This window comes from Cnephaeus nilssonii (genome assembly GCF_951640355.1).
Source record: "Cnephaeus nilssonii genome assembly, chromosome: 17".
Taxonomy (NCBI): Eukaryota; Metazoa; Chordata; class Mammalia; order Chiroptera; family Vespertilionidae; genus Cnephaeus; species Cnephaeus nilssonii.
In genome coordinates, this window is record NC_137088.1 from 6829335 (window position 1) to 6857130 (window position 27796).

The 27796-nt window shown below is 56.9% G+C and overlaps 1 protein-coding gene across 3 annotated transcripts; it reads left to right on the forward strand.

Moving 5' to 3' along the window:
• The first annotated feature begins 52 nt into the window (after positions 1 to 52).
• TTC21A (tetratricopeptide repeat domain 21A) lies at positions 53 to 27532 on the forward strand. Of its 3 annotated transcripts, XM_079795534.1 has the most exons (29): positions 53 to 179; positions 1382 to 1511; positions 2329 to 2439; positions 3121 to 3287; positions 4581 to 4703; positions 6580 to 6737; positions 8075 to 8159; positions 8627 to 8725; positions 10078 to 10270; positions 12607 to 12704; positions 12812 to 13012; positions 13684 to 13813; positions 15712 to 15869; positions 16083 to 16298; positions 18622 to 18860; positions 19558 to 19630; positions 19724 to 19834; positions 20188 to 20326; positions 20539 to 20642; positions 22342 to 22530; positions 23392 to 23502; positions 24255 to 24336; positions 25137 to 25287; positions 25503 to 25664; positions 25791 to 25983; positions 26075 to 26299; positions 26849 to 26969; positions 27149 to 27216; positions 27348 to 27532. In XM_079795534.1, the coding sequence occupies exons 1-29, from the start codon at positions 153 to 155 to the stop codon at positions 27423 to 27425; spliced, it is 3942 nt and encodes a 1313-aa protein (XP_079651660.1). In that variant the 5' UTR covers positions 53 to 152; the 3' UTR covers positions 27426 to 27532. The 3 variants fall into 3 exon arrangements, with proteins under 3 accessions (XP_079651660.1, XP_079651659.1, XP_079651661.1); XM_079795533.1 differs by having other exon boundaries at positions 25503 to 25983; XM_079795535.1 differs by lacking the exons at positions 25503 to 25664; positions 25791 to 25983; positions 26075 to 26299; ... (1 more) ...; positions 27149 to 27216; positions 27348 to 27532 and having other exon boundaries at positions 24255 to 24805; positions 25137 to 25282.
• Positions 27533 to 27796: the final 264 nt, after the last annotated feature.

Consider the following 27796-nt stretch of genomic DNA (forward strand, 5'->3'; position numbering starts at 1 on the left):
TGACGCTCTTAGCAACCGGCGGGCGGCTCCGTCTCCAAGGACGCGCGCGCCTCCAGCGGCGGGCGGTTAGAGGCGTGCCCGGGACCCTGATTCGGGAATCCGGCCCCGCTCCGCCCCGCCAGACCCGGACTCCGAGCCGTTGGCGTCCAGAGATGAACAGCAATGACTCCTCCCTGATGGTGCGTGGCCCGGGCGCTGCCGGCCGCTCCCTTTGGGGCTCTCCGCCCCCCTAGCCCGGTGACCCCCGAGCCCTGCCGCTCTCCTGCCACCTCTCGACCCGCTCCTGCCATCGCCCTGACCCGCACTTCGCTGTCTTCCACTGCTCCTGGGGGTCCTGACGCTTTCTCGCTTCGCTCTCCCCTCTGGTGCTTTCTGTGCACCATGAACCCCAAGTCAGCATCCCCACCCAGTCCTGTCCCCAAGGCTCCTCCAAACCAACGCACCCAACCCACCTCCATCGTCTTGCCATCAGCTCCCCTTTCCCTGCCTGTGCCTCTTCTGTGACCCCGACCTCGGTAGATGGCACCACCATTTGATCCCCCAGCTTTAACGCTTCCTCATACCCATCCCCTGATCATATCTATCAGCAAGAAACATCCACTCGGAGCCCTGGGTCACCACCACCTTTCCCCTGGGCACCTGTAACAGTCCCCCACCCAACTGGTTTCTCTGCTTCAGCTCTTTGCTCCAGCCAGCCCCCCTACCCAATCTAACACACACACACACACACACACACACACAGCCACCAGGGTGGTTTTTGCAAAAACGCACATCTGAATACGTCCCTCTCCCCTGCTTAAAACCATTCCCACGGCTTCCTATTATCCTCAGGATGGTGTCTGGGCCCTTTCATACGGCCCACGAGGCTGTTACAATCCAACCACATCTGTCTCCAACCCCAGCACCCACAAACCTTAGGGGAAGTGAGACTCGCTTTGAACTCTCAGCCCCTGTTGCTGTGTGACTTTTGTCAAGCCACAGTCGCCATGGCCTTCAGCTTTCTTAACTGGGAAGGCTAGGAAGAGAATAACGCAGAAGAGAATGGATGGAAAGCCCTGGGTACAGTTTCCAGGGGTGGTTAGCCCACAATAAGTTGTAACTAACTCCTGATGCAATTATCCTCATTATTGGTCCCCTCTCTTTCCCTTGAGCTCCTTCCTAAGACAGCTCGAGTTGAATTTTCCACCTTTGAGCCAGAATTCTGTAGATAATTCCACAACAAACACCTCCAAGCTCCTTCCTGGGCCTGGTGAACAGGATGAGGCCGGGAACGTCTCTTTCTCTTCCCTTCACGGAACTGAGGAGGAGCAGGAGATAGGGGAGGGAGAGGTCAGAACAGAGACAGAGAAGGGCTGTTGCAGTGGCGTCTTCCCTCCCACAGGCCGGGATCATTTACTACAGCCAGGAGAAGTACTTCCGCCACGTGCAGCAGGCGGCGGCCACGGGCCTGGAAAAATTCAGTAATGACCCTGTGCTGCAGTTCTTTAAAGCCTACGGAGCCTTCAGGGAAGGTAAGGACTCGTCACTGGTGGCCTCCTGACCTGGGCACCCGCCCAGCACTAACACGGACTCCACCCAGGTGCCCACTTCTACCCCAGTCGTGACAACAGTCTTCCACTCGGTGCCCAGGTCCCCAGGCTCGTCCCCAGGCTCGTAGGTAGCTGACTATGAGACCTCAGAGGGCTCACTGCTGCTGCTCTGCGCCCCCGTTTCCCTACCTGGACAGTGAGCAGGTGGAGAAACGACTGCACAATTATTGAACTGACCCCCAGGTTGGAAGCTGAGAGCTGATGGTGCAGGAAAAGGAGGGAGTGGTAGGTGTGGGTACCAGCAGGTATGGTACAGGAGCAGGGGGAGGAGTGGGGCCCAGACAGGTGCTGACTCAGACATTCAGAAGGACCCTGGGCTAGGGGCAGGCTGAGCTGCCCGTGGCCAATGTCCGTGGACCTGGAGAGATAAATGCAGCTGTGGGCTCTGGTGCAGCTCACTAGAAATGCCCCGAGGTTCTTTTTCCAGAACTGTCCCAAGGCAAACATCTCCACCTCCCGGGGATCCCTTGTGTACTCACGGGTACATCCTCAGCTCCAAGCCCTCCGGCCCCTGGCAGCCTGAACCATGGTGCCAGCGGCCTTTTCAAGGAGCTTCCGGTCTTCAGGGACCTCAGGCCATTGGGGACCTTTTGTACCAGTTAGTCCTCTGATCCCGGGGAAAGCCAGGCGGTGCCAAGCCTCGGGTCAGCCCTAATGAGGATCCCCATGTACTTGCCATGGAGCCTTCTGCCCGCTGGGCCTGGAGCCCAAAGCTTAACCACGTGGCCTCTCTTGGCAGAGCACATCCAGGATGCCATCAGCAGCCTGGAGAGCCTTCGGAATCACCCAGACGTGTCCCTGTGCTCCATCATGGCCCTCATCTACGCTCACAAGTGCTGTGAAACCATCGGTGAGTGCAGCTCTGCCCCGCTGGGCCTGGCCCCACTCCGGGAGACGGCCCCTCAAGGGCTGCGGAAGGAAGTACCTGCCCTGGTGGCTGCAGGTTCTGTTGGCCTGTGAGGAGTGGCTGCTGTTCCCCCTTCCCTGCAAGGCCTCAAAGAAGACCCCGTGCCCAGGCCCAACTGAGTGGGAGCCATAGACAGAGAGCATAACAGTGGGAGGGACCCTCCATCCAGACCCCAAGAGTTGGGGAGATACCTTGCTTTCCTTTGCCAGGATGTTGTCAGGAAAAATCAAACTGATATAAATAATTCTATTACTAATCGCCACTTCCCCAGAGAGGTTCCAAGAGACCACAAACGACTATTTCCCCCCCCCCCCCCCCCCGCCAGAATGAATGGTGCACCTGAGGTGAGGGAGTCGGGTTTGGTCTGTCTGCTCAGCATACTGCTGGGCACCGAGGAGAAAAGACAGCAAGCCCAAGTCCAGGCCTGGGCAGCTCCCGGGGCAACGGGGCCAGTGTTCCTTGTGTCCAGGCCCCGGGCTGGTGTGTCATTGGCTCCACGTGTTGCGGGAGCCCCCGAGTGTCCAGAGGCAACCACCAGGATCCCTCAGTGCCCCCTGCGGGACCAGGCACACCCCCTCTTCCTCCTCTCTCCTCACTCCTCTTCCTCCTCTCTCGGATTCACAGACCAAGAAGCGATTCAGGAGCTGGAGAGCAGCCTGAAGGAAATCCGCAAGACGGCCAGCTGGATTGCCCTGTACTATGCCGGCCTCTTCCTCTGGCTCATGGGCCGCCATGACAAGGCCAAGGAGTACATCGACCGCATGCTACAGCTGTCCAACAGCGCCAGAGAGGTACCCACCACGGGCATCACCAGGGCAACCGCCCGAGAAAGCAGCGTCCCAACACAGCCAAGTGGCGTGGCCATGACTCCCCCGGACGGCCACGGGATGGGGGGAGGGCCCCAGCCCGGCACTGCCAAGACCCTGGGTCTCCACATGACCCCACCCAGGTTGTCTCCGGGCTCAGTCCGGTACAAACTGGCATTTGTCCAGAGTCCCATCTGCAGATAAGGTGTCCCGTGGCCTGCACTATATTCTGAAAATCTTGAATTCATTGCTGACATTTAGAAATCAGAAGATTTTTACCTAAAAGTCCAGATGTCATTTTTTTAAAAACTAGATGAACCAGCTGCCCTGGGCCTGCGTGTCCTCCTCGCGGTGATCTGCTGGGGAGCAGGGGGCGCTCAGACACCAGAGACCTCCCAGGCACAGAGCCGCACAGAGAGCAGCCCTTGCGGCCTCAGCCAGGGCCATGCATTCTCAGCAGGGGAGATATCACCCCCAACAGGCTGGAAACTGGTTCTGGGAGGAGGGGGTGAAAAATCGGCTACGTGTAAAACACAGATATACGTACAACACGTATCACAATATATCTGTGATATTAAAATGTCCTGGAGCGGGAGGGAATGATTAGGGGGGGAATGTCTAAAAGGGCTCCTTCGGAGGGCAGTAATGGAAGAGTTGAGAAACACGGGTCTGGGCCATGAGGGAGACTCCAGGGTGGGCCCTCCCTAGGGGTGGGCCCTCCCTAGGGGTGGGCCCTCTCCCGATCCTCCCACCCTCCCTGCCTGCCCCATCTGCCAGGAGAGGCTGGGTGAAGGCTGGAGCGGGGCCGGCAAGGCCGGGGAGCTCAGAATGGCTCCTGCTCGCCTGCTCAGAGGGCATGCCTGGAGCACAGTGTAAATTAAGCAGGCCCTGATGAGAGGGGTGAGAGTGCCTCAGCGAGAGAGCTGGGGGGTCCGGGGGAGCGAGAGAGCTGGGGGTTCCGGGGAGGGCCCAACACCAGCCCGGAAGGTCAAGGAAGGCCGCCGAGACTGAGTTTTAAAGACTAGTGGTAGTTAATCAGGGGAGATGTTTTGGTTTGGGGGACATGTGCTGAGCAGGGCGTTGCAGGCAAAGGGACAGTCAGGACAAAGGAAGGCCTGGCCGTGAGAGAGAGCAGGGCGGCCCCGGGACCTGCATGCCGTTGTGCCCGGCAGGACCTCAGGTGTGCAGTGACACCTGGTGGGACGGGAGGCAGGAGACCAGGCTGGCTCTAGGCTCCGCAGGACCAGAGACCTCACCTTCCCTCTTGTTCTTACCCAGGGCTATGTGCTGAGAGGCTGGGTGGACCTCACCTCAGACAAGCCCCACACCGTGAAGAAATCCATCAAGTACCTGGAACAAGGCATTCAGGACACCAAAGATGTGCTGGGGCTGATGGGAAAGGTGGGCAGTGGGGAGGAGGGGAGGGGGTAGCCCTGACCGGGCCTTTGGAGCCGGCGACCCCCGCCCCCACCCCCACCCCCTCTACCTCAGCCCCGACCCTCAGTCTCCAGGATGAGGAGCAGATGGGGTCAGGGTCACATAGCAGCCCAGGAGCCACCCCAGTTCCCACCTCCTTCCTGCTCAGGCTGTTTCTGTCTCATTCTGCATGGCGTCTTCAGGGTCTCCCCCTCAGGGTCTGTCCCGCCTTAGCTTTTCCAGGCTTTCTGTGTTTGCCTTTTGGCTTCGCTCACTGGCCCCCTTTCTCCGCATCTCTCTCGCATGCTCCTCATTTCACCTTTTCTCCTCCCACCTGTTCGGTTCACTTAGTTGGCCATCAGTGAAGGGAGGTATGTTTTGTGTTTTTGTATTTTCTGATCTTAAATTAAGTTCTTTGTTCCTTATGCGACCCTCACTAAACCAGCCTAAGAGAAAAACTACCCCTTTATGCTCTTCTGTTTGTATATCTCTTCCTTACAAAATGTATATGCACTCATTCAAGAGCAGAAGTCTAAAAAAGTCAAAAGATGAATGGAAATGACACCCTGAGCCCTCCCACTCCAAGACAACTCATGTGAACTCTCCGGGGCGGTGCCTCCCCGTCTTCCTTCGGGGCGTGGCTTCGGGGTGTTCTGGGGGCTGCTTTTCATGGAGATGATCATGCAGGGGCGTTCGCAGGGAGCACCCTTGGGACCAACCGCTGTGGGGAAGGAGAAAGACGTGGGACTGGGCAGAGGGAGATGCCGGGGGGCGGGGGGGGCACAGCCGACACAGCGGAGGTCTCGGCCCACTCTGCTCGGAGTTGTGGCGCCGGGATGGCCCTTCCCTGCCCCCCTCGTGGACAGGATGCTGGGTGTGGGCCGCCCCCGGGGAAGGGTCTGACCTGGCACCAGGCAGCTCCCTTCAGTCAAGGGCGATCCCAGGATGGGGGGCTCCCCTGAAAGCCACCAGCTGCCAACTCTCCTGGACCTGAGGGGACCGGTCACACACGGCCCCCAGCACAGCCCCCAGCGTAGGGTGGGGGGTCGTGTGGTGATTCAATATAGTCGTCATCCTGGGGCATCTTACCATTTGGGTCCGTTCCCTCGGGTGAGATGTAATCAGCAAAGGTCATTTGGAATGGCTACAGAGAGCCGGTCCCTCACTGAGTGGCGCCTATCGTAACTTGCCAACCCCCGCTCCTGTTCGGGTACTGAGGTTGTTTCCGGTTGCAGGCTTGGAAAAAGGGCTGTGGTGGACACGTTTATTTGTGAGTTTTTATTGAGAATAGTCCCCTCCGTGGAAGGTTGCTCTAGGTCCAACATAAGCATCCTCGCAGCATTTTCAGGGTGCGGGTTCAAGTCTTTTAGGAGCACTGCCCTCTACCCCGCGGGCACCCCTAAGGCAGACTCACCTGGGAGAACCTGGTGGCTGGCACTGGCCAGCCCAGCCCAGTGGCAGTGAGAATTAGCCCCACAACCTTGCTGTCGAGGAGGTTGCTCTCAAACCCTAATTGACACCAACTTGCTGTCCTGGGCCCCAGGGGGCAGTTTTCAGTGACAAGCTTCAGGAAAGCGGATGGGAAATGAATGGGCGGGTTCTAGAATTGGCAAGTGCCCGCAACCCCAGCTCTGTCCCTAGGGGGCAGCCCTCGCATGGCCTCCGAGAAGCCCAGGCCTGCTCAGGGCTCAGCTCTCTCTCTCTGAAGCCCCTGCCTCGCCCATCCTGGAACCCAGGACTGTGGTGGACCTGGACTGGCCACTGGGTGCCCAGGTGTCCGCCTCTGCTCCTGACCTGGTGGAGGCACGGGCATCTCCACCCCCCTCCGTGGGCACTGATGGAGGCTCTTCGGCTCCTGCAGGCAACGTACCACATGACCCAGCAGAACTACTCGGGGGCCCTGGAGGTGGTGAACCAGATCACCGTGGTCTCGGAGAGCTTCCTGCCCGCCTGGGTGCTCAAGATGAAGCTGTTCTTGGCTCGGCAGGACTGGGAGCAGACGGTGGAAACGGGGCACAGGTGAGGGGCGAGGGATGAGGTGCGAGGGGCGACCGTGCCCCTAATATGCTCCCATCGTGCAAGGTGGGGAGGTGGGAGATACTGTGTATTTGGTGGAACAAGACAAAAGTAAAAATTGTCACCAGAGGAGTCGTGAGTACCAATAGCATCTTTTTTTCCCTCCTCTCTTATTTTTCTTCAGCAGTGTTAAAATAATTTGTCTCTTTTATCTGTCTTATGAAAGAACCAGCTTTGAGTTTTGTTGATGCTATTATGTCTGTTTTCTAGTTTATTAATTTCTGTTCTTTACTATTTCCTTCCAACAGCTTCCTTTGGAGTTATTCTGTTGGGTTTTTGTTTTTGTGTTGTTGTTTTTTCTAACTCTTGAGGTGAATGTCTGGCTCATCCATTCTCAATCTTCTTTTAGAATATAGCCATTTCATTCTATGGCTGGCCCTTGAGGTACCATTTTAGTAGTAGCTACAGATTTTTTATCAGTTGGTTCTCAGAACTTCCTGATATCCATTCTGATTCTTTAGTTCGTAAATCATTTAAAAGTGGTGGTTTTTTCCCCCAAACGTATGAGGTCCACAATCATTGTAAATGGTTAGAACTCCTTGAATGTGGACTGTGCCTAATTGCGTTGGAATTTTACATGTTAATTAGAGTAACCCTCTATTAGACAGAAGGCCATTCCCTGACTAGGCTGAACAAATAGGAGGTTTCCTATAAAGAAACGGAATATTGTGAAGTCTGCAGTATGACCAGAAACAGCCTTCATAATAGCAGAGGATGGACACCAAAGCGCCCTTTCCATCTCTCAGCTGCGTGCACCTCCCGCCCCTCCCCACACCCTGGTGCCATGGTCATGTCTGGGTTCGGTGGGCTATGAATAGGCTTCTCTCACAAAGACACCCCCAAATACATTGAAGGGTGTTCCTCTCTTAGGGAAAAGTTTGACTGGTGGTTCAGGGCTATAGGATACCCAAGCCCCTTCGGTCTCGCTGCTCGGCCATCCCTAGGATGTGGCTCACAGGGTCCACGTGCCAGCCAGCAGGAAGGAGGAAAAGGAAGAACTGGAAGGCATGCTGTAAGGGCACCACTGGATATCACACTGGGCACCTTAGTGTACATCCTATTGGCCAGAACGTAATCACATGGCCACACCTAAGCTGCAGAGGGAGGCTGGGAAGTGTAGTTTTTGTTCTGGGTAGCCATGTGCCCCACCCGTTTGGAAGTTCTAGTATTAAAAGATGGGAGAATGGATATTGGAAGACAACCAGAAGTTGCCGCGGCTGCGCCATCCTCGCCTCGCCCAGGAATACTCTCCATTCACGTGGCTCCTCTTCCTCTTTCAGAATCCTAGAAAAGGATAAAAGAAATATCGACGCCTACCAAATCCTAGCTGTGCATGAGCTTGCAAGAGAAGGGAACATGACCACAGTGAGTTCTTTCAAGACTCAGAAGTTGAGCCTTGAAACCAGCATGGCCGTGGAGGAACCCCTCATGGCACCTCCAACCCCGAGGCTTTGGCGGATGCTCCCTGGCTCTCGGCTCCCTCCTCCCTGCCAGGCAGTCTGCTGCGGGCCCGGTGCCCTGCGGTGTGGGCACGGTGACAGCTGGCTCCAGGCTCTGCCTGGGTGGGTATGGAAGGGCAGCTTCTCTTCACACACGCCAGGGGCAGTGCCAGCTCTGCGATGGACACTGCTCCCGAAAGCTCCCCTGTGAGGCTCTGAAGCAGTGCCAATGCCCAGGCCCACGTCCCGTTACGTCGGGGTCTCTGGGGCTGGCACTCAGGGGTGGGTGTTCGTGAGGTTCCCCAGCTGATGGTGACGCGCAGCCAGGGTGGAGAACCTCTGCCCAACTCCCCTTGGACCCATTGCCTCTGCCGTTGTGTTTTGTCCCTGCAGGCTGCCGATCACGTTAGAAATCTGATTAAGGCCCTGGAGACAAGAGAACCCCAAAATCCAAGCCTCCATCTTAAAAAAATTATTGTGGTCAGCAGACTGGTAAGAAGGGGCTTTCCTGGCTCCGAACGACTGCTTCTCACGGTGTCCCTTGGGGGAGGGGGGGCTGTGGTCCCCCTGGAAGCTCCCTGTGCACTCCACCTCTCCTCTCTCTGGTTCGAACTTGGCCTCTCGGGCTGATGGCCCTCACCCTGGGGCCCCTACCTGCCTCTGGCCGACACCTGGGTCATGTGGGCTCTGTCTCCTTGGCCCAGCTGCCCCTCAGAGATGCTAAGATCAGGGAGATACAGTCATGCAGGAATCCCTTTCCACGTCCCGCGTGGTTCAGGGTTCCAGTTCAGGGTTCGAGTTCTGGAGAAGGGCCGCACACAAATGAAAGGAGACTTGAAGAAATTCAATTTGGCGAAATGGGGGGCCAGGCGGTAGTCCAATTCTAGTGGGAGAACTACTCCCTGCTCTGGCCCTGCCATCCCTTTTATTGAGGCTTTGGGGAAAACATCTTAGCCAGGATAAACAGAAATTTACATGGGAAAAACAAAGGTGGAGGCTGCTTCAGCTAACAATGTCTCAACTAAAGGGTGAGTGGTTAGAGCAATTAAGGTTGTTGACCAGCCTTCCTGGCTTCCTGTCAACATCTCTCTTTTAGTGAAACTGATTTGTTTCCGGCACAGTCAGGGAGCACTTTTAGAATGGGTGGCGCCACTTTTCAGGAAAGAGGGTGGTAGTATGGCTGTTGCACAGCAGAGCCATGCCCAGCTCTGGCCTCAGGGTACCGGGCACCCAACTCCCATATTCCTTCTGTGGAAGCGACCTGGGAAGGCCGGCCCATCTAGGAGGCCGCTCTGACATCAGGCAAGGCAAGAACAGGCCAGGCCGCCAAACCGTCTGCCTCTGTCAGCCCCATCAGCCCCAAAGCAGGATTTACTAGAAGGACATGCTGTAAGAACAGGGGTAGCACTCGGGCCTCAGGGGACAGAACCGCGGGGTCAAATGCCACTGGGAGACTATCTCTCCCTCCACGTCTGTGCCGAGTCTCTCTGCAGACTCCGCACCTGGCAGGGAGCGTGGCTGCTCGCAGTCCTTGGGGTCACTTCCCATCGGCGGGGCACGAAAACCTCTCTCACCTAGCTTCAATTTCTGAAAAGCCCCATGGTGATCCATTGGACCCGTCATTGCGGCCAGACAGGGGATGGGTCCCTCTGGCCGGAGGCAGATGTGGCCCGTGGGAGGTTCTTGGGGAGCTGATCAGTGACACAGACCCAGCTGCCTGGACACAGGGTGCCTCCTGAGCGCCCCCTCCTAGGCCTGTTAAAATGTCCCCCAATTCTGATGTGGCCTTGCCAGACCCGCTGGGCTGACTGGTCTCCCCATCTCTGTGTGTCCCTTCCTCGCAGTGTGGGAGGCACCAGATGATTCTACAGCTCGTGTGCAGCTTCATCGAACGTACCTTTCTGGCCGCACCCACCTACACGCACCTGGCCATAGAGCTGGGCTATCTCTTCATCCTGCAGGACCAAGTGAAAGAGGCAGCGATGTGGTACTCGGAGGCCATGAAAGTGGACGAGAACAGTGTGGCCGCCTTGACAGGTCTTTGCGGGCTGGGGAGGGTGGGGCGCTGGAAGGGCAGGGGTTGGGAGCCAAGCAGGGTGGCCTTCCTGGGTCCAAAAGAGAGGTGAGGGGGAGCATTGTCCCCGGAGGGTGTGTGAGTCCGGGGGTGCATTGTATGGCAGGGTGCTTTTCCATGAATCTACAGGCATAGAAATGCTCACACAGGAGAGGCACAAGAACTCTCAAAAGTGTATTCAAAGCAACACTGGCGACCAGAGACGGAATCAGGAGGCTCTGAGGAATCAGAGCCCCCGGTGGCTTCCCACCACCACCGGGACATGCAGGACGACAAGACGTGGCTGCTGGGCACATGGGCAAAATCCCCTCAAATGTTCCTCCGCCCGGCTGACTCCTTCCCTGTTTCCTCATCCGAGGGAGAGCCCCAGCGGTGGGCCAGAGGGAAGTCCACGGGACAGGCCCACGGGCTCCAGCCCCAGGCCAGGCCCACTCGCATGCATCCTGGCGTCACCATCTTATCTGGCCCGGCTGAGAAAATCAGTAACCTTAACAACTCGGGAATCTGCCCAGCTGCTAATACGGATTAGCCTAGTCCCGTGGTCGGCAAACTGCGGCTCGCGAGCCACATGCGGCTCTTTGGCCCCTTGAGTGTGGCTCTTCCACAAAATACCACGGCCTGGGCGAGTCTATTTGGAAGAAGTGGCGTTAGAAGAAGTTTAAGTTTACAAAATTTGGCTCTCAAAAGAAATTTCAATCGTTGTACTGTTGATATTTGGCTCTGTGGACTAATGAGTTTGCCGACCACTGGCTAGTCCTTTTGTAAATCTTTGGCAGTTGAATGAGGGGCCGAGCGGGGCATGCAAGGTCATGGCCGATACAGAGAAGACGTTCCCCCACAAAACACCTCCAGCGTCGGCTGGCTCCAGAGGCTATGATGTCAATAAGTAAAGAACATGCTACTGTGAACAAATACAGGGGACAAAAAAAGAGTTGTTAAAAATTAAAAATGTGATTACAAAGTAAAAAATTCCCTAGATGAGCCAAATAGCAGGACAGATAGCATCGAAAACCAGGATGGTGATTAGGAAGACCAAAAATGGCCAAAAAACATCAAAAGAAGAATAGTAGAAACAGAAGGGATTTGTCCTCCCAAATTCAAAACATATCCCCAAACAGCAGTCGTTAAACCAGCTTGAGGCCAAGACTGGAGTAAACAGACAAAATGGGATAGAAACAGGTTTTAGGATAAAGATGACACTTCAAACCAATAGGCTTCAAACCCAAGTCCAATGGTCATAGTTGGATAATTGGCTATCCAGTAAGAAAAAAACCAAACGCAACTCTCCGCCTCACACCATATTCAATAGTAAGTTCCGAATGAATTAAGTATTTAAACATAAATATTAAATTGGACTTGGGTTCACTGGGGATTCTAAGCCTGACCACAAACTCAGAAACTGTAAAGAAAATATTTTACTGATTTGACTGTGTAAACATTTAAAACTCATGGATGGCAAAATACACTAAAAATAGTTACAAGGTAAATGCAAACTAATAGGAAATGTTAGCTACAGAGAATTAATTATATATATATAGAAAAAAAATCCCCCCAAAAGAAAAACAGGAAAAAGCTCTGAACAAAAAATTCATAGTAGAAAAGAAGAGGCCATTAAATATATGAAAAGACGTTCATTCTTCCTAATAATCAAAAACATGTGACTTAAACCCAGTGAGAATTCACTTTTTAGACTGGCAAAGAGGAAAGTGTGTCTGCGAGGTGAAAAGGAAAAGCTACTTTCAAATTCTTGGCAGTAATACGAATTCAGATATCTGTGGAGGACAAGCTGGCCTTATCTCTCAGTGTTTTAGATACACATGTTCTTTGACCCATCGCCTCCACTTCAGGGATTGGAACGCACACAAAATGCTCACCACAGCAGTGCAATGGTTAGTCACTGAACACAAACCAAATGTGAGATGAGGCGTCCTTCATAGGGCAGTAGTTCAATAAATGGTCCCAACCACCATGGAATAGCACATCATCACGACAGAGGACGGGATAGAGGTGTATGACCTCCTGGGAAAAGCCGTGTGTGCGTTAATAACCCGAAGTTACCTCTGGAGGGAGGCACGGTTAAAGCCAGAGCCCCAGCTAGGGAGGCTTTTCTGCTTTGCCTTAGGATTTGAATTCTTTCCCATGAGCATGTATCACTTGAAGTTTATGAAGATGTTGGAAAAGGTGCCCCCCCCCGACCCTGAGACCCTTCCTGCCGCGGTCCCGCCACGCTCCTTGGCCTGCTGGCCTGCTGGCTGTGCTTGGGAGCAGGCTGCTGATCCATGTTCTGGTCCATTCCCAGGGATCATCTGGGGCCAAATCCTAGAGGGCCACCTGGAGGAGGCCGAGCACCAGCTGGAATTCCTGAAGGAGGTGCAGCAGTCCCTGGGGAAGTCTGAGGTCAGAGCTCCCTGAGGGTAGCCAAGATGGCCTGGACCTCTGCTTCACCCCCGTCTACCACCTCTGCCCGCCGGCGTTGGTTCCAAGACCTGGGCCTGCCTCCACAGGTGCTGGTTTTCCTCCAAGCCCTTCTGGCGTCCAAGAGGCACAAGGGGGAGCAGGAGGTGACGGCGCTCCTGCAGGAGGCGGCCGAGCTGCACTTCTCCTGCATGCAGGGCCTCCCCCTGGGCCCCGAGTACTTCGAAAAGCTGGACCCCCTCTTCCTGGTCTGCATCGTCAGGGAGTACCTGTTCTTCTGCCCCAAGCAGGTGAGACGCAGGCGCACCTTCATGGCGGGGGTCGGAGTGCAGGTTCGGACAGAGGCAGGGACCCCCGCTGGCCGGTCACCGGGCTGCCGCGAGCCCCGGTGGGTGGGGGGCCCGGTGCTCTTCAGACTCGCACGCGCAGCACGCAGATCGCCTGGGGGTCATTCCGGGGCAGGTACGGACTCGGTGGTAGAAGCCCTGCATCTGGAACAAGCCCCCAGGCGATGCCAGTGCTGCTGGTCCAGGATCCTCACCTGGAGGAGCAGGGCCCTGGCTCGTGCCCCGGCCTTTATCCCGGAGAGGAACTGCTCTCCCTTCTCCCAGAAGTCTTCCAAGAAGTATGTTAGTCTTGACTTGTCCGTCCTGCTTTCCCGGCCAGCTGAGATTCCTTGTGGGCAAGGAGCAGATCTGACATGCCTACTATCCCTCATGCCTGCTCATGAGTCATCCCACAACTGTTTACCGAGTGCTCTGCCCCGTGCCCGGCACCACGCTAGGCACTCGGGGCACAGCATGGACGAAACAAAGTCCCTGTCCCCGGCGCGCCTGCTCCGCACCAGGTAGTACAGAGCGGGTACTAAATCTGCGTGGAGTCCCGTTCCTTCCCGGGAGAGCTTTTTCTGAGGCTCCTCTCAGATGGGCCAAACCTCACAGCCAGGCCCGCGTTCCCACAGCCCCGGTCGCCAGGCCAGATCGTGTCTCCGCTTCTTAAGCAAGTCGCTATGATCTTGACTCCTGTCGTGAAAGCAGCACCAGCTCTGATTGGCCCCTTGTATGTGATGGCTCAGGTCAAGTATCTCTCAGGTGAGCCCGTGGGTACTGGTGGCCAGGAGGGGACTGGCGCCCTCCCGCATCTGTTCAGACACCTGGTGGGACTTCCGCCCCCAGGTTAGTGTCCATGGGCTCCCTGCTGGGATGCTTTACACACACACACACTCACACATACACACACACTCACACTTACACACTCACACACTCACCAGGCCCGCCCAGTCCTGCCTTCCAGCCCTCAATCCCCTGAAACCTCCCTGACCTCCCTCACCAGCAGGGGTCTCTCACACCCAGGCCTTTTGCTGATGGTGTGGCCTCTGCCAGGCAGTGGTCCCTGAACTTGCACTGCGTGCCGGCACTGCTCTGACACCAGGACACCCCAGCACTCAAACAGGCAGAAATTCCTCCTGGAGTTTGCTTTCTAGGAAAGATACGACAGCTAAGCACATTGTGTTGTTTCATTAGGAGAAAACTACAGCAGCAGGTGGGGAGGGTGGCCAGAGTGGCTTCCTTCTCCCATCTCAAGGCCCAGATCCTGGAGAGAGAGAGAGGGAAGGAGAGAACCCTTTGGGTGCCCTCTCATCCTCTCCCTCCCTCCCTCTCTCTCCCTGCGGCCTTTCACCCCCTCGGCCTGAGAGCCACGCTGACGTCTGTTGTCTCGGGGCTTCCAAAGCCCCCCGAATGCCATGCGCCTGTCTGTCCTCTGGCGCTGTATTGTCTGGGTTGCACTCTGCCGAGGGCTCCCCCGTCTTCATCCTCAGTCCTCCCAGTGTTCATCTGGGTACCAGGTTTGCCCCCAGCTTTAAGGTCTCCTGGGTACCAGGTGAGGGAAGGAGCACGCCCCCTGGGGTGCTGGCAGCTGCCAGCAGGTGTAGGGCCCAAGCAAGGCCTCCAGCGGGTGGTGTTGCCATGGTGACATCTTTTTTTTTTTTCTGGATATTTACTTTGTTTTTGTTTTGTTTTTTGTTTGTTTTTAATTTCTTTATTGATTAAGGTATCACATATTTGTCCTCATCCCCCCATCCCCTCCCCACACATGCCCCCACACCCCTGTTGTCCTTAACTGCTGGTTAGGCTCATATGCTTGCGCATGGTGACATCTTGACATTTCTGCAGCACACAGGGAAGGAGCAGGGAGCAGGGGACCCAGGAGCAGGTGTGCCCCACCCATCAGGTCATGTGGTGGAGGGCCTGGCTGCTGGGGGGCCTGGCTGGCCCATGGTCTGTTTTGCTCCCAGCCTCTGGTGACCCCCGAGCTTGTGTTTTCAATGTTTGTTTTTCCTGGAGCAAGAGCTGTTGAGGGGCCTGGCTCCCCTCCCGGCTCACTGCACCCCACCCCTGGGATGCCCCTGCCACCGCCAAGGGCCAGCCCAGCCGCAGGGAGGCTCTCAGCCCCGCGGTGCCAGGGCACCCGCAGCTCAGCCTCAGGAGCTGGGGGGCCCTGGGTCACAGGCTGGCTTTGTCCCAGTCTTCCATCTAAAAACCAAGGAAGACGATACCAACCTGGCAGGGCTGGGCAAATACTAAGCCCGCCTTCCTGACGTGCTTTGCGTGGGCTGGGCATCGAGCAGGTGCTTCGTAAGTTGTGGCAAGTCTAGTTGCCGTTACGATTAGGTTTCATCCTGCTCTCAGGTGTGGAACGAGGACTTAGGTATTCCCTGGAGCTGCCAGGTGGGGCAGTGCAGTGACGCAGCCGTCTCCCTGAGGGTGACAGAGCAGGGAGGTGTGGCGCTGAGGTTTGAGTTTCACAAAAACTGTGCCGTTCTCATTTTAGGAGGAGCCCTCTGAGTGAGGCGGAACAGAACTGGGTAAAATGCCAACCCTGGGTGCTCCTGGGCAGCAGGACACGTAAAGGTCACTCTGCCTTTGCGCACTGGGTCCCGGGAGGCCCCCAGGCTCCCTGGATGCAGGGGTCTGTTGGTTATTTCTAGGGGAGCTAGAGAATGCCCAGAACACCGTGCAGCGCTGCCTGGAGCTGGACCCCACCTCCGTACACGCCCACCTCCTCAAGTCCCAGATCTACCTGGCTCAGGGCAACTTCGCCATGTGCTCCCACTGCTTAGAGCTGGGCGTCAGCCACAACTTCCAGGTGGGGGTCCTCTGCGCCCTGTCACCACCTCAGCACCCCCAAGCCCAGCTGGCTGCGGTCCCCACAGGCCTTGGGAGAGAAGCCCCGGGGGCTCCCTGCATCCTCTGACCCTCCGCTGGCCCGCAGGCGGGGGCGGGCTCAGTGGGCTCAGTGGGCTCAGGGTGCTCTGCGCAGCAGCGGTGATGGAGCCCACCCTCTGCCCGGCCCATCTAGGTCCGAGACCACCCCCTGTACCACTTCATCAAGGCCAGGGCCCTCAACAAGTCTGGAGACTATCCAGAAGCCATCAAGACCCTGAAAATGATCATCAAATTACCAACTCTGAAGGTGGAAGAAGGCAAGAAGGTCCGCGGGCCTTCTGTGGGGCCCAGCGAGCGGGTGTCCATCTTACTGGAGCTGGCCGATGCCCTCCGGATGAATGGGGAGCTGGTAAGCAAGGCCAGGCTCTCCTCCCTGGGGTCTGGGGCATGCTGGAGGGCCAGGGTCGGCCTGGGCACCAGGCTTTTTGATTGTGGCTAATATTTACTTAGGCCAGTGGTCGGTTGACTAATGAGTTTGCCGACCTCTGACTTAGGCTAACATTTGAGTCTTTATTCGTTTGAAAGCACAGCTCTCTCCTGCCTAAAAGGCCTCAGTGGCTCCCAGGGCCCTCGAGATAAAGCCCCACTCTGACTGGGACCTGCCTGATCTGTCCCCTGCCAGTGTCCCTGTCCCCGTCAGCATCTCAGGGAGGCGGAACACACAGGCCCCTCCGGCCCACCCCAGGTGGCTGTGCAGATTGGGCAATGCATACCTGCCGGCGGATGCCAGTCACGCCACCATCTTTATGAACCGTGTCCCCTGGAGCGTTGCAGTGTGTGACCTGTGTGAGGCAGCCTCGGGGCTGTGGAAGGTCTGGCAGGGGCAAGGCCAGGGCTGGGGGAGCTGGACTCTGCATGTGACCCTTGGCCTCACTGGCCTTGCCCACTCACCTGCTCCCCAGGACCACCTCCCTCCATGGTCCACCAGTGCTGGGCCATCCTGCTTCCTCCGAAGGGGAAATCAGTCCGTGAGGACTTTTCTTCCTAAAGTTAAAATTTGCCTCCTGGGCAAAGATGGGAATGTTTCGCAGCTCCCTCGGCCAAGATAACAGACCTGAGAGCTGGGATGGGGCCCGGGATAACGGAGAACAGGTCACAAGACCCCCGTCCTTGCCGAAGCTACCCTGGGTGACAGAGAGGAAGCAGGGTGCAGTGAGTGGGGGGCCTGAGGTTCTGGCCTTGGCTTGAAACTTTCTGAACTGGGGATGTGGTCAAGCCACAGGAAAAGCAGGGACATTCCTGGAGGAACCCACATCCAGCCCGTAGAAGGGCAGGCTACTGAGCAAGGACTCCCCTCTGAAATGCCGGTGGTTTCCGCTGTCCCAGACTCCTTCATCGGGGTGGCGGCCAGAGGAAAGTAAGGAGGGGAATAACCTGGCCACAGTTTCGCAGCTCCCTCGGCCAAGATAACAGACCTGAGAGCTGAGCCTTCGCTGTGAGCCAGCAGGCTCCATCCTGACCCTGGCTTCTCGAAAAGGCTACGTCCAAAGGGAGAAAGCTGAGGGGAGGGGTGCTCCCAGCCCAGCTCGTGAGAAAGGGCAAGGTTAGAGGAGGCTGTTCCCGAGAGGACGAGGGGTGATCAGAATGCGCCCCATGTGGAACTATAGGTTACTGAATGGAGGGAGGGAGGGAGGGAGGGAGGGAGGGAGGGAGGGAGGGAGGGAGGATAAAATAGACAAAAGACAAGATTATACTTTAGGAGAAAGAATACTATAAGAAATAGAAGAAATAAATTTTTTTTCCAGAAAATTTTTCTGCACTAAGTGAAAAGAAAAAGAACATGGGGTCTTATAAAACGAGCTCAAAGTAGAACATAAGAGGTCAAGAAAAGGGTCCTAGTAAAACTGGGAGAGATGAAAAGTCAGCTGGCGGAGTTCAAGAGAGTAACCACCGAAAACAATGATGTCGTAATGAAACTATGATTTCATGAGAAAGAGTAGGAAGTAGCCTAGCCCTTGCTGAAGCTCTCTGACTGGAGGAAAGGGTTGAAAAACCAGGAAAAATAAGTGATTTGAGCGGATGATGGATAAGAAAGACAACAGGTCTCCAGTAAAGGCTTAACCAATGTCCCTACAGATGAGAGAACCAATGGAACACAGAAAGCATTGAGGACACAGTAGGAGATTGGGCAGAGGTTGAGGAAGAAATGCTGGGGAGGCTGAATGCAAGGCAAAAAGCACCAAAATGGGCAAAGAAAGTATCTGTGTTAAAATAATCAAGGCTATAAATATAATGAAAATGTAAAGAGACCTCTATCCACCCAATCCCACAACATTTAAACAGGGAAGTTCAAGGACATGCGTCCATAGGTCTCCCATGGGAAGACTTTGAGGTGGTAAGGAATAGGGAGGTTTTTACAGTTGGGAGTTTCTGTACCCCCCAGCTAGCTGGGCACCTTCCCCCTGCCCTCCAAGGACAGTGGCCCTGGACAGCTAAGCGATCTCTCCTCTTTCTGCCCCGGAAGCCCCTCTGCAGAGGGAGGTGGGTCATCCTGTGTTTGGCTCCCATGTAACAGGACTGCTCCCGGCAGCCGTCTCCCGGTTTCATTCCTCTCCCGGGCCAGGTTGGGAAGGGGGATTGCTTTGAGTTTCCTAGAAGATATTTTAAGTGTTATCAGGCCACGTGAGGTGGGTGGAGGCAAATGGAGGGTGTGTTGGGTTCCCGTGTCTTAGCACGAGGCCACCAAGGTCATGCAGGATGCCATCGACGAGTTCAGCGGCACGCCGGAGGAGACCCGCATCACCATTGCCAACGTGGACTTGGCCCTGAGCAAGGGGAACGTGGACATGGCGCTGAGCATGCTGAGGAACATCACGCCCAAGCAGCCCTACTACACGGAAGCCAAGGAGAAGATGGCCAGCATCTACCTGCACACCCGCAAAGACGTCCGCCTCTACATTGGATGCTACCGGTAAGCGCACCCACAGCCTCCCCTCCAGTGGCGTGGGATGAAAGTGTGACGTTTCCCTGAGGGCTAGAATTGAGCGTGGTGGGTCAGCCAGGCTGGCTCGGTGCCGAGTTCCGAGGACACTGAACCCTGCTTGCACCCCCTCCCCCTTGTATGGCCCACATTCTGGGGGGGACCATGGGAACGCACTTCTGCCCTGGCCCCCGGCTCTGCCCATCCTTGAGGCAATGTCCAATGACTTGAATGTGACTAATGTGAGGTGAAGGAGGATGGAGAACGGATCTGAAGCCCCAAGTCGCTGTCTCTATGATTTGACATTGGGACCCAGAGGTTACCTTCCCAGTCCCTTTCCTCAGGCAAAACTCCATTTAGGCAATTCAGGTGTAAGGGGCATGCTGGGAGCGGGGGAGGGAGACTATCCCAGTGGCAGTGGGAAACCGTAAACAGTGGGGTGAGGTGGTCAGATTGGAGTCCTAGAAAGAGCCGTGTGGCTGCCTCGTGGAGAGCGGTCTGGAGGGCTGGGTGGAGGCTCTGGCCATGGCCCAGGTGACAGAGGAGAGCCTCATGAACATTGGGCTTTCAATGAGTATCGGAGGAATGAATGAATGTCAGCCAGGACTAGTGGAAAGAAGAGAAGGAGGTGGGTTCAGGAATATGAAGGACACACAGGTCTGAGATAAGCTCCTGGTCACTTGTGCAGGGAGCTCTGTGAACATCTGCCTGGCCCCGACACCAGCCTGCTCCTGGGCGATGCTTTCATGAACATTCTGGAGGTGAGCAAGGGCTTCATGGCCCTGCCAGTCGCCCCCCAATCTCACCTCCCCAGTGGGAGAGAAGGCAGAGACCCCTGACCCTTTCCCCACCAGCCCGAGAAGGCCCTGGAGGCTTATGACGAGGCCTATAGAAAGAACCCACACGACGCCTCCCTGGTCAGCAGAATCGGGCGAGCTTATGTGAAGGCCCACGAGTACACCAAGGTCAGGCTGGGCTGGGCTGGGCTGGGTGAGAAGAGGTGGGGAGGGCCAGCCCAGCAGGGAAGGTGGAGGAGGGCGCATGGGTGGGAGAGAGGGTCAGGATGGGAGGAAAGTGGCCGAGTTTCCCCTGAGCTCCCTGCTGAATGGGGTGCCAAGGGGAGAACTCAGCAACTCTCCTCCACTCCCCACACCTGCTCAGGTTGAAGCTTGAGCCCTGCCAGCTGGGAGGGCCTTTTCCTCTCAGGCTTCTGTGTTCTGGAGGGGCCCACAGGTGTGGCGGCTGCCGAGGGGAACACAAGGGGAGGCACTCAAGTGTAGAACCCGACCTGATGCCAGTATTTCCTGTTTGCACAAAGGCAATTAATTTTTATGAGGCTGCCCAGAAGATTAGCGGGCAGGACTTTCTGTGCTGTGATCTAGCTGAACTGCTCCTGAAGTTGAAGAAGTTCAACAAAGCAGAAAAGGTTTTGAAGCAGGCACTGGAACATGACGTAGGTGAGGTAGCATTCTAGCTCACTCCCCTTGCATTGGGAGCAGGCTTATTCTGTGCCCCCCCCCCCCCGCCCCACCCCGTTCTGTCTTCTCTTGCAGAATGATGCAGGGACTAGACACTAGCTGAGGTCCTGAACCCAACCCCCTCCCTCCCACCCACCCACCCCAGGGCTCCCAAGGGGCAGAGAACAGTAATTTGAGTTTCCATTTTGCAGCCACAGACATCCCATCCATGATGAATGATGTCAAGTGCTTGCTTTTGCTGGCAAAGGTTTACCAGAGCCATAAGAAAGAAGATGTGCTGGAAACCTTGAACAAGGTAATTGACCAGTAGACTCAAGCTCGTCATCTGCCATTTTCTGATGGAGCTGAAGAAGGAATGACGGGACTAAAGGTTTGGAAGTCTCTAGGCTTGGTCCTCAAAAGAAGACTTCGTTACACCGCTGAGCTCCACCTTCCATTGACTCCCCAACCCTTGCTCACTAATTTGATGGTGCACCCAAGTGCTCTAAGCCTGGCTGGGCTGGGCTGGGCTGGGCAGGGAGCAAGATAGTGCCTTTGTCCTCAAGGATGCTGGTGGTGATGATAATGGGCAATGCCCATAGCTCTATGCTGGATTTTGTACTAGGCTTTTTGCCTTCTTATTTAATTCTCACAGTAGCCCTTTGAGAAAGGCACTGTGACATTGCTATTTGACACATACGGCTCAAAGAGATTAAGAAATGTGCTCAAAGTCACACTACTAATAAGTGGTGGAGCTGAGGTTTGAATCAGAATATGGCCGGTCCCAACCCAAACCCTTCCCTGCGCCAAGCTGGCCCCAGGTCCCCATACTCAGCCCCACATTGGGTGCCATATGTGCCTAGCTGGCACGGTCATGGGTGAACCTGCGAGGGGCCGGTGAAGGATTTAGAAAAGACAGACAAGAGAATAAAGCTGGATCTAAGTGGGACGCTGCTCTCTGATGGAGAGACAGCACCACGGCCTGCAAGCCGTGTCTTTATTTTATAGCCAGATGCCACGAGGCAAAGTAAGGGCGTGGTCAAGATGTTTACAACATTCTTGTGGGTTTCGAATCTACTCAATTACATGCACCTGATCAAGCTTTGTTTACTTGCTGCACCTCCCGCAGCCTGTATCACTCAGCCACGTGGGACCACAGATTCGGACCATAAGGTCAAGCTCACAACTATAGCCTTTGGCTCTAATTGTGCTGGGAGGGCTTTGCCCTCCAAGCTGGGACTTGCACGTGGCTTTGCCAGGAGAGGACCGTGCCCTCTCATTAGTCCGAGGCTTGAACCTGTCCAAACGCTGTAGCCGCTCTCCATACTTCCCCACTGGGCTGCCCCTGACGGGACAGTTCCTGGCCATTCCTGTTTTGCCTACCTCACTCTTTGCACCCAAAGGTGTGGCCTGCCACTTGCTCCTGGGGTGCATTCTGTGGTCGTAGAGGGAGAGCCCACTCTGACTGCTGGATTTATTCCATTGTTTGCCATGGGGTTCCCGTTCCTCTCTCTGGCCCCTGGGGCGTGTCCTCTTCCCGGCATCGTCATTTTCCTCCGACCCTGATGCTCTCTAGTGACTCACTTGGTCATTGCATGTCGTGGACATGTGTGAGGGCTGCCTCACATTCGCAGCAGGGCAATATTCAGAACAAATGCATCCATCAAAACACAGCTTGCATTGAACACCTACTGTGTGCTTGTTCTAGCCCATGGGTCCGGCCTAAGCAAATTAGACACAGTAAGTGCCAAGGTGTGAGGGAAACAGGTAAACAAGTAGAACACAATAGAGTGTTTTGTTGGAGTGCTGTCCTGGAGGTGGTGCCAGCTTGCCACCGGAGCACTCAGCCAGTGGCCTCGCGTGTCCAGAGGGACCCAGATTTGCTAAAGGGGCTTGAGATGCCCTTTCTCACACGGCGAGCTCTGGAAACAGAGCTGGGGACTTGCTGTGAACTGGCCTGAGGTCTGGCGCATCAGGCTCCAGGTTTCTGACCCTGAGTTGACTGGTTTCCCAAGGCCCTGGACCTCCAGTCTCGGATACTGAAGCGTGTTCCGCTGGAGCAACCGGAGGTGATTCCCTCCCAGAAGGAGCTGGCAGCCTCCATCTGCTTCCAGTTTGGGGAGCACTACGTGGTGGAGAAGGAGTACGCCAAGGCGGTGCGCTCTTACAAGGATGCCCTCTCCTACGCGCCCACTGACAACAAGGTGGGGTCCTCAAAGCCAGACCCTACTCCTTCTCTTGGGGCACGATGCCCCGTCGAGCTCCCTGAGCAGGGCACAGGCCAGCAGGGCACAGCCTGTGGCTCCCTGAGGGGTTCCGGCGTAAGCGGCATGGGACTTCCGGTGTGGGGGCCCGCTCTAGCTGACCCCAGGGCCTCTCCCCCCACAGCCCTTGGAGCCAGGCTGGGGAGCCCCCACTTTGACAGCCATTTGTGGAGGGCAGAGTGGGAAGACGTTGCTGAAAGTCATGTCAGTCTGGCGTCTTCAGGTCCCTCTTGGAGGTGGGGAGACAATGAGAGGGCGGCTGCCAGGGGCTCTGGGCGTGAAGCCCAGGCTAAGTTTCCAGGGAGGCTTGGCGGCGTGAGGGAGGTATGGCTCCGGTTAGGGAATGCGGCCGGAGTTCACGCTAAGCGAGTAAATGAAAAGCTGAGTGACAGGCCCATTCATTCATTGACTGTGTGCTCACCTCCCAGATTTCTAATACATGCCAGGTGGTCCACTAGGCCCCGGAGACACGTGGGGCAAGACATGGTCCCTGCCCTCGGGCAACGGTCTGTGGACAAGTACACAAGCAGTTCTCCCACCATGAGACCCGAGCCTCATGTGGGTCAGGACACGGCAGGAACTCAGAAGAAGGGTGCCAGTCCCTGAGTCTGGGGTGCCGAGGGCTTCCCAGAAGAGGTGAGGTCAGAGTTGAAGCTGAAGGATGAGTGCGAGGTTGGGGGGAGCCTGAGACTTATCCTGGAAGCAGAGCAGGTAGAACTGGGCGTGAGAGAACGGGGCGTCCATCCCCGAGTGGTCCCCCGACGCTCCTTGGTTGGCTCATCACTTCCGGTCTCGGTCCAGGTGGTGCTGGAGCTGGCGCGGATCTCTCTGCTGCAGGGCCATCTGGACCTGTGCCAGCAGTACTGCGCAGTCCTCCTTGAGACCGACAAGTACCGTGAGACCGCCTGCGTGGTGAGAGGCCCCCCGGACCTCCCCCCCGCCCCCCGCCGGCTCCCACAACCCCATGCAGGCTGCTTCCCAGCCCCGGCACCTCCGAGGCCTGGCCGGCCCCGGAGACCTGCGGGGCAGAGGAGACTCCTCACTTGGACCTGCTGTCCTTCAGACGGGAGGGGGCGGGCTGTCAGCAGGGGGCAGCATCTACCTCCTGGGACAATCGGGGGAGGCGTGAGGTCCATTCACTCCAGGGGAAACCACACCCGCAATTGATGAAGGCCAGGGTGGGGCTGGTTCCTGGGGCTCGGGGAAGTGTGTGTGGGAAAAGCCCCCCTCCCCAGAGCTACTTGTCCCTATCGCCTAGGGCCACCTCCAGGGCCACCCCAGCAGAACAGGGGAGCCCCCAGCCTACCTCCCCTGCCTGGGGCTGGCAGTTCTCAGACACGGGTGAGGGGCTGGCTGTGCTAGCTGTCAAAAGGTCCCATGGGTGTCCAGCCCTGGCCTTCCCTTCCCACTTCTCACTTCCATGCTCCCACCCCCACCCCCCACCCCGTCCTCCCCCCCCCCCCCCCACATCCCCCAGGCAGCCCCACCTCTGGGCTCCTCCTGTGGCAGCTCCTCCCAGTGCCCAGGGAAGCTTTTCTACTTTCCCTCCTTACCCTTGACGCACCCCCCCCCGTCACCCCCCCTCCTCAGCCCCACCCTTAACCCCGCCCCCACCCCCTTGCAAGCTGCTGTCAGGAATTCTGGAGCCCTGTCTTTTCTGATAGATGATGGCAGACCTGATGTTTAGGAAGCAGGAATACGAAGCTGCCATCAACCTCTACCACCAAGTCCTGGAGAAAGCGCCAGGTAGCTGCCTGTGGCCGGTCCCACCAGCGAGGGCCGCTCTCCCCAGAAGGGTGGGCCCTCTCCCCTCCTTCCGGACTGGGCCGAGGAAACCCCTTCCTCTCCGATTGTTCCCAGAGAGGCCGGAAACTGATAAAGCCCCGATGGAACGTGCTGGTCCTTCCCTTGTCCGAGGGGCCGGTTCCGGGTCTCAGGCAGGGCAGTGCTTGGCACTGGACCCAGGACAGCCTGTCTGTCCCCAAGCCCCAGGCAGTGGGGTTCGACCCAAGTCCCCTTCTGAGGCCACTGCCCCCTGGAAGTGGCTAAGACATTCTCCCCTGGTGTGTGGCTCCCTTGCCTCTCTCTACGGCCTAGGCCCCTCCCCCGCTTCTGGCTGGAGAAGGCGCCAGACACAGCAGGCAGCAGCAGTCTGCCCAGAGGCCCAGCGGATTGTAGCTGTTCGGCGCGTGGGTCCTGGAGCCAGAATGTCTAGGTCTGAATCCTGGTCTTCCACTTATCAGCTGTGGAACCTTTGGCAGATTTCTTCGCTTCTTTGTGTCTCATTTCCTCATCTGTAAAATGGGAACAATAAGAGTTAACTGCTTCATTGTGTAGTTAACGTCCAGGTAAAACCACGTAATGCCAGGTTCAGTATAACTGTCAGCGGCGATGATTGCTACTTGACGCATCACGATCGCACTCTCAACACTGGAGACCAGTGGAGACCTAAGCGGCTGGAATGACCCTGCTCAGCCCGGATGGGCAGTGTCTCCTGGTCCTCCCTGCTTCTCCCAGCTTCTCCCCTCGCTGCTCTTTTATTTTAGACCATTTTTCTGTCCTGAATAAACTAATTGACCTGCTTCGAAGAAGCGGCAGGCTCGAAGATGCCCCTGTCTTCTTTGAATTGGCCAAGAAGGTGTCTAGCCGAGTGCTTTTGGAGCCAGGGTTCAACTACTGCACAGGCATCTACCACTGGTGAGTGTGGGGGCAGGGAGGGGGGCGTTGGGGGGGGGTCGGGGGGGCGGTGTCCAGCCTTTACAGTGAGGAGGCTTTCTCCTTCACAGGCACGCTGGGCCTTTGCAGAAATTCAGCTTCCAGACCAGGGAACAGGGAGACCAGCGCTCCAGCCCCTGCACGCCCCGGGTCTCAGTCTCCCCATGTGATTTTGGTGTTTCTCTCCTCCGCTGCAGGCATATAGGGCAACCCACTGAAGCGCTGAAGTTCCTAAACAAAGCTCGCAAGGACAGCACCTGGGGCCAGAGCGCCACCTGCTACATGGTGCAAATCTGCCTGAACCCAGACAACGAGATCGTGGGAGGAGAGGCTTTCCACAACCTTGTGCCCGAGGAAAGGTCAGGGCCCCTGGGGGCGGGGGCGGAACCCTGGGAAGGGCGGGGAGAGCCTGCAGCCTCTGGGCCCAGAGGCACTGAGGGCGGTGCAGGCCGGCCCGCGGCCTCAGGCTCCCCCGATGCCTCCAGTTGCCCCAGCAGGAAGGAGTCAGAGCAGCTGGGCGTGCGAACCGCTGAGAAGCTGCTGCGGGAGTTCCACCCGCACACGGCCTGGGGCCAGACGCAGCTGCAGCTGCTGCAGGGCCTCTGCCTGCTGGCCACCAAGGAGAAGGCAAACATGGAGGCCGCGCTGGGCACCTTCATCCAGATGGCACAGGTGGAGGTGCGCTGGCCGGCCGGGTGGGCAGGGGCGCAGGCGGGAGAGGTTGAGGTTCCCAGCGCAGACGTCCGCTTCCCACCCCCCTCGGGCACAGAGGGACAGTGTCCCCGCGCTGCTGGCCATGGCGCAGGCCTACATGCTGCTGAAGCAGGTCCCCAAGGCGCGCACACAGTTGAAGCGTCTGGCCAAGGCCCCGTGGGCGCTGGCCGAGGCCGAGGACCTGGAGAAGAGCTGGCTCCTGCTGGCTGACATCTACTGCCAGGGCGGCAAGTTCGACCTGGCCTCGGAGCTGCTGCGGCGCTGCGTGCAGCACAACAAGGCAAGGGGCCCGATGCCCTGGGGAGCGGTGGGGGGGGGGGGGGGGACACCGGGTGGCAGGTGTCTAGGGTAGAGCAGATGTGGGAGGAGGAGAGACCAGGAAAGAGCAGGATGGGAACAGGGAGCACAGCACGGGGCAAGGCAAGAAGAGGCGTACAGCCCGGCCGGTGTGGCTCAGTGGTTGAGTGTTGACCTATGAACCAAGACGTCACAGTTTGATTTCCCCGTCTGGGCACATGCCCGGGTTGTGGGCTCGATCCCCAGTGGGGGATGTGCAGGAGCCAGCCGAACAATGATTCTCTCTCATCATTGATGTTTCTATCTCTCTCTCCCTCTCCCTTCCTCTCTGAAGTCAATAAAAAAATATATTTAAAAGGAAAAAAAGAGGCGTACAAAGTCAGGCAGCCAAGGGGAACGTGGGATGGGGTGGGGGTGGGGGAGAGAGTTGGGAAGAATTCCTGGGTCCAGGGGTCGCTCAGGCGAGGAGGGGCCGCGGGTGCCCGGCGCTGGGCCTGCCCGCTGCAGAGGCTCTGATCGGCCTTCTCCGCAGTCCTGCTACAAGGCCTACGAGTACCTGGGCTTCATCATGGAGAAGGAGCAGTCCTACAAGGACGCAGCCGCCAACTACGAGCTGGCCTGGAAGTACAGCCATTATGCCAACCCTGCCGTTGGTAAGGCCGCCCGTCAAGGTGCGGGTACACGTGGGCGCGGGAGGGCGTCGGCAGCAGGACCACCACCCTGACCTTACCGCAGGCCTCACGGCCTGTATTCAGGCCCGTGGTGGGAACCAGAGGGTTACTCCGGTCATCAGAGTGCCACCACCGTCCGTATTCTCCCTGCCCTTGAACAGGCTTCAAATTAGCTTTCAACTACTTGAAGGGCAAGAAATTCGTGGAGGCCATCGAAGTCTGCCACAATGTAAGCCACCAGCACGGGCCTGGGGTGGGGGGTGGGGGGGGAGTTGGGGGGGGCAGGGGTTGGGGCAGCGGCCTGGTGTGGTGGCAGGGAGCCCATCTGATGTTTGTACCCCCTTTCTCTCTTTGTTCCAGGTCCTCGGGAAGTACCCCAACTACCCCAAAATCAGAGAAGACATTTTGGTAAAGGCCCAGGGGTGCCTGAGGGCCTAGCTGTGGTCGGTGGGAGCCAGGTCGGGTGGAGCCACCAACCTACGGAAATTTCCTGGAGGGGGTGGGATGTGGGTCAGTGGAGTGGAGATTCAGAAAATGACATATTCTTCCCCAGGCCTGTAGTGTGTGATTTATTCGAGCCATGCCTCCTCTGGTCTGAAGGGCGCCCCAAAGCTTTATGTGTTTAAGGCACAAGAAGCCGTTTTGCTCTGGGGACCAGGGACAACAAGCTCACGGGGCACCTCTTTTAGATCAGGTCCCTTTCGATCAGCCACTTTTATTCCAGACTCTGGGAGGCGACAGAGGGGAGCAAAGAGGTGGTTAAAAAAATGCCCTACAGCTATTTTAATGTTGTTAAGGTAGCCCTGTAA

Excerpts from the sequence above, each read along its gene's own strand:
- TTC21A (XM_079795533.1), top strand. The coding sequence starts at position 153 with ATGAACAGCAATGACTCCTCCCTGATG. Across the intron at positions 3,288-4,580 it reads TGTCCAACAGCGCCAGAGAG|GGCTATGTGCTGAGAGGCTG; the intron begins GTACCCACCACG and ends GTTCTTACCCAG. Across the intron at positions 10,271-12,606 it reads CAGTGTGGCCGCCTTGACAG|GGATCATCTGGGGCCAAATC; the intron begins GTCTTTGCGGGC and ends GTCCATTCCCAG.